Consider the following 12,370-nt stretch of genomic DNA (forward strand, 5'->3'; position numbering starts at 1 on the left):
CTTAAACATGTATGTAGAGACATACAAGTGGATCATGTTTAAGTGATAACCTAAATAGTCTGTAGTAGATGGATAAGATTGGGTACCTTATCCTGGTGAAACTACGAATATGGAAAGTTTTGTAGATGCTAAAGTTCTACAAATGATTTGATCCTGATCATTCATGTAGAGACATGTGAGTAGGGGTATTCTATACAAAAGAGTTTGTATAAATAGAGACTTACATTTCACTAGGATGATCATAGGTGACATGACCTGAATTCTGAGTGAGTTATAAACTCCTGTCTATGAAAGAAGTCCTTTGATTTGCATGGGTGAGAGTGACCATATTGCTGACTCAATATGCTTACTATTTTGAGAATTCTTCTTATTAGGGAGCTGGGAAGATAGCTATACAAGATGAAATTTGCTCTTCCCTTAATGTCGGGGTAAGTAGATAATTTGCTTCTTTAAAGGCTGATTCTGAGGCTTGAACAATGTGGCGCCACACCATCTTTTGGCTCGAGAGGGGTTTGGTCATAGGTGGACTATGACTTATTGTTCATAAGAGGGATTGGTGGTACTTAAGAAGTTAGATGTAACTACAAGGGCAAAACGGTAATTTTGACCCAGCTGTACTTATGAGCAATTTGTGAAAGGTCATTGGACTGTTGACTTATTATATCCAATGGACATAGAAATATATCTGTAGTGTGAAGAGTGCAGCTGTCGGTCTTTAGTGGAGTGACCAACAGTTAATGGATATTGAATTATTTAATTAAAAGAGTTTAATTAATTAAAATACCATTGGAGCTTCAATCTACAGATCTATAAGGTCCCCTTTGTAGCTCAACTGAGATTATTTAGAATTAATTTAGAATTAATTTGAATTGTTCAAATTAATCAAGAGAATTAGTTATATATGATATAATTAATATAATGTATTTAATACATTATAGTATAAAGTTTATTTTGAGAGGAATTAAATATTTGGATATGATTCAAATATTAATTATATGAATTTTATTCAGATAATTAAATTTAGTATAAATGTGGTTTATATTAAATACCATATATTATCTAGAGAAATACAGACTATAGGTTATATTATATTTGATATAATATAAACTATAGGTTATGTGTTATATTTTGATATAACATATAGTTATATAATAATTTAGTTATTATATTTTAATTTAAATTAAATTTTGGTTTTAATTTAAAGTAAAGGGAGGGAGTTATTAAATAACTTCCCTCCCTATTTTTTCTCTAATAAGACGTGTGGTGGTGGGAGGTTGGAGGATCTTCATCTTTCTTTTGCCTTTTACGCGGAGGGACTTTGGTATGTTCTTTCTAAGAAAAATACACAGTCTCCCAACAAAATTCCTCTCTTCAAAATCTTACTCCATCTCCCGAAATCAACAAAGTCCATACAACTCCTATTAATTCTCAGCCCCTAAGGAGAATACGAAAGGCTCACTTGTGGTGGTGTCCACATTGGTTTTTGGTTCTGTTTGAGTTTCAATTGGAGAGTTCATGATCAATTGGAAGAGAATTCGTGAAGATTAATTTATTCTTCAAGGGTAAGTATAATTCTAAACCCTAATATCTTTCTCTACTTAATTCAAAAGCATGCTATAAAATTGTTGATATGCATAATGTTCTGCTGTATTTTAATTCACTGTGAAATTTAATATTGGAACACAATCCACGCTTCTGCATCAGACATCACAGTCTTTCAATTTTAACACAACAATAATTTTCTTCTTCACTTCTCTGCTTGTAGACGTTCTCTCTACACTTTTATCAAGTTTTACGATTTCCGAGCAACTTATATTGATTTGAAGGGGGTGAGTTTTTCGATCAATTCCAGTGCAACTCTGATGAGATAGATTTATTTCTTTTGAGTTGTTTTATCCTAAGGACAACTTGACAATTCTGTAGCATTTCTTGCACATTTGGGTAGAGCTGCGAAACATCTTAAAGAGAGCGAGATACACGACTCAGCCTATAACAATTTTTTTTTTGTAGGTTCTATTTTTTGATGACTACCGTTCGTGAGCATTTGTTGCTATCATCTTCTGTCTATCAGAGAGTAGCCGTTCCAACAGAGCAATATCAAATATATCTCAAGCCACATTATCATTTAAAAAAGGGCTTTCTACACATGAAACCCTGATAAGGGACCTATATTTCATTAGTGTTTAAGTTTTTCCTTATTTATAAGAATGTCCATCTTTCTTCGAAAATTACAATAAAATTAGGGCTAGATTACCATTTAGTCTCAATAAATTAATTATATATTTTTTTTAATATAGGAAAGAGAAAAAGAGTTTTAAATGAGACGTGGAGAAAAAGAGTTTTAAATGAGACGTGCTTTTTTAGGAAAAAAAAAAATCATAAAATAAAACATCATGATATATATATATATATATATATACACACATATTTGATATATACTGTGATATATGCACTTTTTTCTTTCTTTTTTTTTTTGTAGTGTTTATAGGAAATTTGATATATATTGTGATATATATATTCGTTTATTTGATATAAATGAGAGTTTTTTTTATTATTATTATTATTTAGATTTCATGTATTATGATATATACACATTGTGATTTGTTGAGATTTTTGACTACCTAGATGGCATATATGATATATATACTGTGATGTAAATAAAATTTATGATATATACTGTGATTTATGTCGAACATTAAACCAATATGTGATTTATATACCTTGATAATTTCACATATTGATTTATACTGTGATTTATGTCAAGCATTGAGTCAAACTCTACTTTATATACTATGGTATATTTCATATATTGGTTAGGATATTTTCAGATATCTAACAAAATGTTGTAAGGTATATTTAAAATAACCATGAATCCAACCGGTAAACCAATAAGTTGATACATGGAACCAACGTAAATAGAAAATAAAATTTTATTAAATACATTTTCTCTCTCCAATTAAACAAAAGGAATAAAATCTCAATAAATAAATATATTTTCTCTCTTCAATTAAATAAAAAGAATAAAATCTCAATAAATAAATGTATTTTCTTTCCCCTAAATTAGGATGCTTTGTAGATATGAATTTTTTTTTTCCAATGCCTCATTCTCTCTCCAACCGTCCACAACACTCAAGGGTATTTTAGTCCAAAAGATTCATTAAATCTTATATACGAAAATATAAAAAAATTTGAACATTTATGAAAATAAATTTTGAAAATGAATTGAATCTATAATAATCCATTTAAAAAAAGAAAATTGAAATAAATTTTAAAAAGTTTTTGCTATTTGTCCAAATAGAAATTTAAATTCTCTATTTATCTGGTCAGCCCAGGAAAGAATTTGGCCCACCATAAACTATGATCGAATAACTAATTAGCTACACAATGCACCCAATTATGTTTTTTTAGGATTGACTCATTCCACACCTACACCTTTACCACTATATGGTGGGGAATTACAAAGGTCACTTTTTTCTTTATCACTAAATTAATTTCTTTTTATTTATACGGGTCTTCTTATTAAATAGTACACAAACACCCATTAAGATGAATAATAATCCGTTTAGATTGACTTGAGAAAAAAATATTTTTTTAAAAAAAATCATTTTTATTTAAACCCTTTTAAAAAGAGTTGAGAATATATTTCAAAAGTTATTTTTAGAAGTTGTCAAATATTTTGTTTTTTCATAAAATAACTCATTTTTTTAAATTAAATACTTGTAAATTTCCTATGACTTTGCTGTAATTGGATTAAGAAAAATTAAAACCTCTTCAAGTTTTGGTTCCGTTGTCCAGAAATTAAGGGGGGAAATGGAAAAGAAGGAGGTTGCAATTCTATAAAACATAATTTGTGGTTCAAATTTGCAAATAGTTTTCAAATACCTCACATATTTGCTGTTTATTTTTATCGGCCCTAATTGACCCCCAATGCGAATAACGCAATGGAATACGAAACAAGGATGGAAACGGAGCGCGAAGAAAATGGCGATTTGTCCTTTATGCCCGAAGGAGTAATAGCTAACCTCTTGTCTTTCACAACTCCAATCGATGCCTGCAGCTTGTCGGCGGTTTCCCGAATATTCAATGCGGCGGCGCAGTCCGATTTTGTGTGGGACAGGTTCCTGCCTACCGATTGTGATGTTTTGATTGCTCAAAGGAAATCTGTTGATCCAATCTCGAGTTCGAAGAAGGAGATCTTTTTCTCCCTTTGCAACAACCCGGTGCTAATTGACGACGGCAACAAGGTAAGCTTTCCGATTCCTCCAATTTCTCTAATATGAAGGTGGCCGGAGTTGGATGACAATGGATCCACCCGTGCCCATCATTGGAAGTCGCCTTCCGAATTGACCTTCAAGGCCCCATTTAATTCTAATTTATATCTAATGTATTCATCGAGTTTAAATTTTATTAGAAGATATGAACTAACAGCCTCTGCTGGCCCCTATTTCAGGTCTAGATCATTAAATATAGTTTGTATAACTTTTGTTGTATCAATCTTTTGTGCACTTTATTTGTATGGACATAAGTTGAGTGGGTTGAATCATTGGTCTATTACAGAGCTTGTCATTGGAAAAATGGAGTGGTAAGAAATGCATAATGCTCGGAGCTAGGGACCTCTCGATCATTTGGGGCGATACCTCTTTATATTGGAGCTGGGATCACCATCCTCGTTCGAGGTTCAAAGTCTATGAGATTGGAGCAAATCACGTCCCTATCTTTTTTTTCCCCCCTGCCCCAATCTAATACTCTGCTTTTTCAATGTGGGTGTGTGAGGATCAGATTTGCAGAGGTGGCTATACTGCTCAATGTGTGCTGGCTTGAAATACGTGGAAGAATAAGTTGCAGAATATTGTCTCCTAAAACAACTTATGCAGTTTACTTTGTATTCAGAATGAGGAACTGTAATTACGAAGGATTCAATGTTCATCCTGCTGATGCCACAGTTAGAATTATTGGGACTGATAACCATGGGAGGAGAAGCGTTTGTTTGGACCCTCATTTGGACAACCCTCGACGGTGGCAGCGACGCCAGCATGCACCATGGTCGATGAGGCCTCCGCCTGGACCATCTCTAGACATATTAGGGTTAGAGTGGCCACAGGAGAGACGTGATGGGTGGTTTGAAATTGAGTTGGGAGAGTTTGAAAATGGTGATGGAGATGATGAAGTTGAAATAGCTCTTATGGAGGTCAAGAGCCATTCTGCCAAGACTGGCCTTGTTGTTGAGGGGATTGAGATTAGGCCTAAACACTGTTGGACCTTATTAAAGCCGTGGTGTTGCAAATTAGCGCCACGATTCAAGTAAAATTTCAATGGAATATTGTTATTATTTTGTATTGTCATTTATTCATCAGGGCGAGGATGGAGATGGGGATTGGATCATGAGGATCCTATTGTGTATTCCCACCACTGTTTTGGTGTTCGTGTTTTATGTGTTTCGGATTGAAGTGTTCTCTTTCTTTTTTTTTTTTCCCAATATTTTTAAAATTCATATACCACCTTGAAGACACGAAGGACGAGGACGTACAAATTGTCAATTTCTCTTCCCCATCGGAAGGAGTTAATAGCTAACATATTGTTGCTCAATCCATTAAAATTTGAGAAAATTGCACAGGTGACCTATATACCCTACTTTTTGAAAGCAATTTCTATGAGTATAGTTACAAATTTGCTATTTCTTTGAATTTCTTTCTTCCTTTCTTTTTTCCTCTTTCCTCCTCCTTCAGCGAACCAACTTAAGCAAAACTTTTTTTTTCCCTTATCATTCTCCTTTTTCTTCGACGAAACTCCTTTTTTTTCTTTTCATTTTCTTCTCCTCCAACGCGATCAACTTTGGTGAAACCACACATGAGCTCCCACTGTGAGAGAGGAGAGCAGCTTCGAACAACTTCGACGAAACCAGAGTGCGAGAGAATGAAAGAGTGAGAAAAAATGAGAGTTTAAGCGAGAGAGTGGGAGAGAGAGGAGAATGATATGTGAGTGAAGAAGGAAAAGAGAGAGCAAGGGTGAGATAGACTTTTCCATGTGTGCGAGTTCATTCTGGTAATTTTACCCAAATTTTTGACATCAACAAAGGGTCAAATATCCTCCTTTTCGAAAAGCAGGTCAAATTTCACTTCCCTCCCCCCAAAAAATTGGGTCATCCCTACAAAGCCCCCTAAAGTTTGTTGTTCATTACAATTGTTAGAATGCCTTGAATTTGTCAAATTTGAACATATGGTTTTGCCTAAATTTTATATGTATTATATGTTATTGAGTTTGGGCCTAGAGTTTAGAAGGGTGCTCTATATATAAAATCCTTTAACCCTACTACTTCTGTAATCATCTGTATTATCTGTTATTATTCTTTGTTAGTAAAATTGGTTCATAATAAGATTTGGAAAAAATCACATACAATCTCGGTCTTCGTCATGGTCAAGATTCTAACACAATTTTTTTTTAAAAAAAAAAAAGTCGATAGGTTGGATGTCCATTGAAAATAGTTAAACTTTTATTTGAATTTTGAGGCGAATATCATATCTAGAAAAAAGCTGTATAATTAACTGCCAAAAAAGGTGCTATTTGTGAGAGAGGAAAACTTGTTGAGATTATTTATGACCATTTTCCATTTATTTTATTAGATTCTATTTTTATGTGATTTTAGAATATAAATACTTTTTCAGATTTTCAGTCGAGGGTGCCACACAAATTTTGTCCCTCATTTGAGTGATTTTGATTTTATCTTTACCCAATATAACTTTTCAAATCTAAATTCAGTTTTAAACCTTACAACTATTTTCCATTTTGTTTGTCTCCATATTTTTTTTTTGTCAATTTCAACCAATATTTATGTCCATTTTGTTTTTCTCCATGTTTTTGGTCAGTTTCAACCAATATTTGTTGTTATTTGTAAAGGAAAAAAATAAGTTTCATTGGAAATTTTGGTGAGGATTGAAAAAACTGCCACCAAAAAATGAAAAAAAATCCCGTAGATTCTAATTTTTATGGAAAATTTGTGAAATTATTTTTCATACTTAAAACTAAGAAGGGTAAATAAAAATTAAAAAAAAAAAACAAACTATTCCGTTACGGGAATTCCCATAAGTTTTAGTCTTAAAAAGAACTAACAACTTTAGCTTACGGAAAAAATTGGTATTGATTAAAAAAAAATTAAAATAAAGTTCACGGTAATTGACATTGGAACTTAAACTAACTCACTTAAATTCAAGTTAAAAAAATTGGCATTGATTCAAATTTAAAAAGAAAAATAAAACCTACACTAATGGAAAAAATGTCTATGATAACTTCGAAGAAACACTATAAAATAGATTTTTTATAGCATTTTATGCAAAGTCATAATGACTCATGCAATCAAAAGTCTGAAGCTTTTTATAGCGTTTTTAAAATGTTATAAAAAATTCACTTTTCTATAACATTCAGTTACATGCAATAAAAATTATTCTTTTATAGTACTTGGTACATGTTATGAAATGCTAGACATTTTATAGCATTTTGTAAAGGTTATAAAGACAAGTTTTAAATAGCACATTTAATCTTTTTAAATTTAACCGATATGAAGAAGAAATTAAAAAAAAAAAAAAAAAAAAAAAAAAAAAAACTAAGCATTATCGGCAAAAAGAAAATCGAGCCCTAATTTTTGAAATTACCTTGAGGAAATGAAGCGAGGGATTTTCCACAAGCACCTTTGAGAAGACCATCACCATCGACAAACATGACGTATCCATAAAATTGATTCCCCAATACAAACACTTTCCTGATCTCATCCTAGCGAAACCAAAAGAAAAGAAAAACTAGTTAAAACAACAGAATCAGAAATCGGTTCCCTATGACTTCGGTATTGATGATTTAGGTATAATGTTTGAAAAAGGGGAAGAGAGTGGGTGTGGTGTTGTTAAAGAGGGTGAAGGTGAAGGTGCCGATGATTGTTGTTATGGAGGAAGATGAGAAAATAAAATATCTTCGTCATATGTATCTCATATGAAAGAAAGAGGAGGAAGACAACAAGGGAGCTTGCAAAAATAAATCGACGAGAAATTCGTGCACAAAAGGAAAGGAGAAAAAGAAACCAATTTTTCACTTGAGCGGCAGCCGTCAATGAGGAAGGAAAACGAGAAGGAAAGGGAAAAAGCAAAATCAAAGGAAGGTTTTAAAGCCACGCTTCATTTTTCAAAAATTTTGGCGGCAAACTAATTTCTTTTTCTTTTTCGTCTTCAAGGCCTTTTTTCCCTTTACATTTCATAGCATATTGTATAAAACGCTATAATTAAAAGCTATGGAAAGAAATTGTAGTGCTAAAAGATCGAGGTAAGCATCTTTACGGCAAATTCCCTAAACATAATTAAAGTCAGTTTAAGTTAACTAATTTCGATTCTCATAAACTAGTTTATTTTTTAAAAAATAAAATCTAATTCCAATTCCAATTTTTTTTAGTAAGTTTAATAAACTTAAACATGTGGGAATTCTTATGATGAGTTAATTTTATTTTTATTTTGTATTTACTATTCTTAATTTTGAGTTTGTAAGAATTAGATTTTACAGATCTTTTTTTTCAAATTTTCAATTTTTTTATAGAAAATTATTCAATGCTTACAATCCCAACGAAACTTCTTTCTCCCATTTTTTTTTCTTTAAAAATAACAACAAATCCACCACGAAGGTGATAACTGAAACCTGTAACAAAATGGAGACAAATAAAACAGAAAACTGAAGTTTAAATTTTAAAACTGAGGTTGGGTCTAAAAATTTTTATTAGGTCAAGGTAGAATTGAACACATTTAAATGAGAAATAAAATTATATTTTCACTATATGAGATCTTCACATACAATCTAAAAAATAAGATAGATGTTAGAAAAATAGTTTTTAGAAAAGATGTTATTTGAAAGATTAAAACTTTCTTAGGTTAAAAATAGCAAATTTTCAAGAGATATATTATGTGATTTTTGTACGGATATTTTCAGGGTCTTATATGAAAATTAGTCCAAATTTTAAAAACCAGTGGAATTTTAAGCATTTTGTGCATCATGTGAAATTTCAAGAATGCATGCAATAGGGTTTTCACTTTCGCTTCTTGTTTCTTGCTCAATCTATCCCCCTTCTCATTTTGCTTTTCCATAGTTAGGAATCTGAAAAAAAAAAAAAAAAACAAATTTATTTTAGTGGGAGAGCTTTTTAAAGAGAGAAAGAAATAAAGTATGGACACTAATACTCAATCTTCTATTATTTTTTTTTTCTCAACCTTGTCTTGGCAAAGATTACAATAACACTATATATGTAGTATCACAAAGTGTCTCCCTAAATTCCTGCAATAAATCACTAATAAAGGAAAAAGATTACAATAATTAAGACAGAATTTCAAAAGTTGCATAATTCTTAACTCTTCATTACTCAAACCGCCATAATTTTACATAGAAAATACCAAACGACTTGAGACTTGAACCATCAGAAAGTACACATTCGGGGCATCAAAATCCATAAGTCACATATTTAATTTGAACCTCGTTTGACCTTCCAAATGTCTGCTAAAAACTGCCCAAAAACTGACCATTTGAGTTCAATGCTCAACAGAATCTTCTTGTTTCTCAATGTTTGCCCATTCTATCATCTTCTCAATTTGCTTTTCTATATACAGAAATTTCCTCGTTCTTTGCTCGTTGTTCAAAATAGAAAATCACAGATTGAGTAAAATAACAACCAAAGAATCAATTGAAAAAGAAGAAACGAAGAATCGAGGAAGGAGAATCAAAGAATCTATACATACTGCAAATCGAAGAAGATATATGCAGTTGGGGTCAAAATGTTAATTTCACGTAGTGCTTAAATAAATAAGAAAACGTATAAAATTCATTTGTTTTGGGCGGGTATAAAGGGGCTCTGTACAATCTTTTTCATACATTATCCCTTTGTCCTGAAAATAAATCAGTAAATTCAATATTTTTCAGTTTTTGAAATGATGGAAGAAAAAGAAAATGGGAGGGCAATGGAAGGGGAAGAAATTTCAGATTTCTCTTCCCTGCCAGAAGGAGTCGTAGCTAAAATCTTGTCGCTGACCACTCCACCGGATGCCTGCAGATCGTCGGCGGTTTCCAGGACTTTCCATGCGGCGGCGCAGTCAGACATTGTGTGGAACGAATTCCTGCCCACGGATTGGGAACTTTTGATTTCTCGCCGGAAACCTGGCAAAATCAAATTTGATCCAATTTCGAGTCCGAAGAAGGATATCTTTTTCTCCCTTTGCTACAACCCAGTGCTAATTGATGACGGCAACAAGGTAAGCTTTCCGATTCCCCCAATTTCTTTAAACTGAAGGTGGCTGGAGTTATTGGATCAGTGGTCGGCCAACACAACTCCGACTCACCCCTGCCGGAAGTCCCTTTCTTGTAATGTTGCCTTCCAAATTGACTTTGGAGGCCCCATTTCTTTTCTTCTTTATATCAACATATTCATTTTGGTAGATTCTACATCTACCTTTACATGTAATTTTAGAATATGAACACATTCCAAATAGATTCTAAAAACTCAAATCCCTGTATCAAAAAAATAATATTAAAACCTCAAAACCCTATTTCATACCTTCTCACGTAATTTTGAATCTAAAATACAATCCAAACAAATGCTAAAAACCTCAAAACTTAATTTCATTATAAGTTTAATTTTGAAGTAATCTTGGATTCCTACAAAAACTTTTGCAATTATCTTGAGCAAGGTGTACTTCATATGTATTTAAATTCTTGTTCATGTGTGCTTGGAAACTTTTGATATCCTTTGGACTGGAGTTTCTAATTCGCTGTTCCATTTTTTCTTGGTTAAAAATTAGTTCTCATTGTAGTGCATCCCCTTTTGTTGTCTTAAAATTTTAACTTCTTTTCAAGATTCATCGAACAATTGGGTGGTAACATCTTAAATTGGAATAAGGGCTTTAATCTTTCAGATTTATATGTAAGTTCTTTGGTACTTTATATGCTTTATTCTTCAGTTATTCTTTACATCGAGTGTTATTAGAATTATGAACCTAGATATTAAGGGGGGAAGTGAAGTAAGCCTCCGCTGACACCAATTTCAGTGTAGATCGATATTTTTAGTCCCCAAGACCCCAACTAGTGAACTTAATGAATGAAAATCCACCGTTAGTGTGTATATATCTCTATCTTTTGTTGGATTAACAATGAAGCTTTTGTGCACTTTTTTTTCTGGGACATAAATGAGTAGGTTGAATCCTTGGTATGTTGTAGAGCTTGTCATTGGAAAAATGGAGTGGTAAGAAACGCATAATGCTTGGAGCAAGGGACCTCTCGGTTGTTTGGGGTGATACCTCTGGCTATTGGACCTGGGAACACCGTCTTGAGTCGAGGTTCAAATTCTAAGATTTGAGTAAATCATATTCTTAATCTTTTTTTTTTTTCAACTCCCCATTCTAATTCTCTGCCTTTTGAATGTGGGTGTGTGGAATCAGGTTTGCAGAGGTAGCTGTGCTCGTCAATGTGTGGTGGCTTGAAATACGTGGAAGAATAAGTTGCAGAATGCTGTCTCCTAAAACAACTTATGCAGTTTACTTTGTGTTCAACATGAGGCGATGTTATTACTATGGTTTCGATATCGATCCTGCTGATGCCACAGTGGGAATTCTTGGCACTGAAAACCATCGGAGAAGTGTATGTTTGGACCCTTATTTGGACAATCCTCAGGGGCGGCGCCGTCATGCACCGTGGATGATGAGGCCTCAGTCCGAAGGCATGTCAGGGTTAGAGCGGCCACAGAAGAGACATGATGGCTGGTTTGAAATTGAATTGGGAGAGTTTGAAAGTGGTGATGGAGATGATGAAGTTGAGATGGCTCTTAAGGAGCTGAAGGGCTCTTCTGATAAGAGTGGCCTTGTTGTTGAGGGGATTGAGATTAGGCCTAAACCTAGTCACTTGTTGTATAGATGACTTTGTTAAAGCAATGGTACTGCTATTACCCCATGAAAATAAAACATAAGACCTTGCTTTGTAAATTCTACAGATTTGTTCTCTATGATTCTAATATTCTTAGTTTCGTTCTAATAAATTGAGCTCAACTTCAAATTGGTTTACATAGTTTTAATAGTTTGAAGATTGTCTTGTGGATATATCTACTTTAATAGTCCCATTTTCTTTCACTTAAAAAGTTTATAATAGGTTCTCAAACTTTTAATGATTTAAACTTCCAATCTAATATTTAGAAATTTCAATTTCGAGTTTGATAGATTTATAAGTAAGATGTCAAATTTCCCACGGGGACAGGGCCCCGCCCTGATCGGGGCGGAGATTCCCCGATTAGGCGGGGAATGGGTGAGGGAGTGGGGGAAAAAAATTCCCCAGCTAAACGGGGATGGGGACAGTGACTGCATTCCCC

General features: G+C 33.1%; 2 protein-coding genes across 2 annotated transcripts; both read left to right on the forward strand.

Moving 5' to 3' along the window:
- The first annotated feature begins 3,820 nt into the window (after positions 1-3,820).
- On the forward strand, positions 3,821-5,622 carry LOC120071764 (F-box protein PP2-B10-like). Its single transcript, XM_039024145.1, has 3 exons — positions 3,821-4,244; positions 4,558-4,676; positions 4,780-5,622. The coding sequence occupies exons 1-3, from the start codon at positions 3,942-3,944 to the stop codon at positions 5,303-5,305; spliced, it is 948 nt and encodes a 315-aa protein (XP_038880073.1). The 5' UTR covers positions 3,821-3,941; the 3' UTR covers positions 5,306-5,622.
- Positions 5,623-9,758: 4,136 nt separating this feature from the next.
- On the forward strand, positions 9,759-12,027 carry LOC120071760 (F-box protein PP2-B10-like). Its single transcript, XM_039024136.1, has 3 exons — positions 9,759-10,268; positions 11,230-11,348; positions 11,451-12,027. Exons 1-3 carry the CDS (start codon positions 9,948-9,950, stop codon positions 11,923-11,925), a joined length of 915 nt encoding a protein of 304 aa, XP_038880064.1. The 5' UTR covers positions 9,759-9,947; the 3' UTR covers positions 11,926-12,027.
- Positions 12,028-12,370: the final 343 nt, after the last annotated feature.

The sequence above is a fragment of the Benincasa hispida genome, chromosome 2 (genome assembly GCF_009727055.1).
Source record: "Benincasa hispida cultivar B227 chromosome 2, ASM972705v1, whole genome shotgun sequence".
Taxonomy (NCBI): Eukaryota; Viridiplantae; Streptophyta; class Magnoliopsida; order Cucurbitales; family Cucurbitaceae; genus Benincasa; species Benincasa hispida.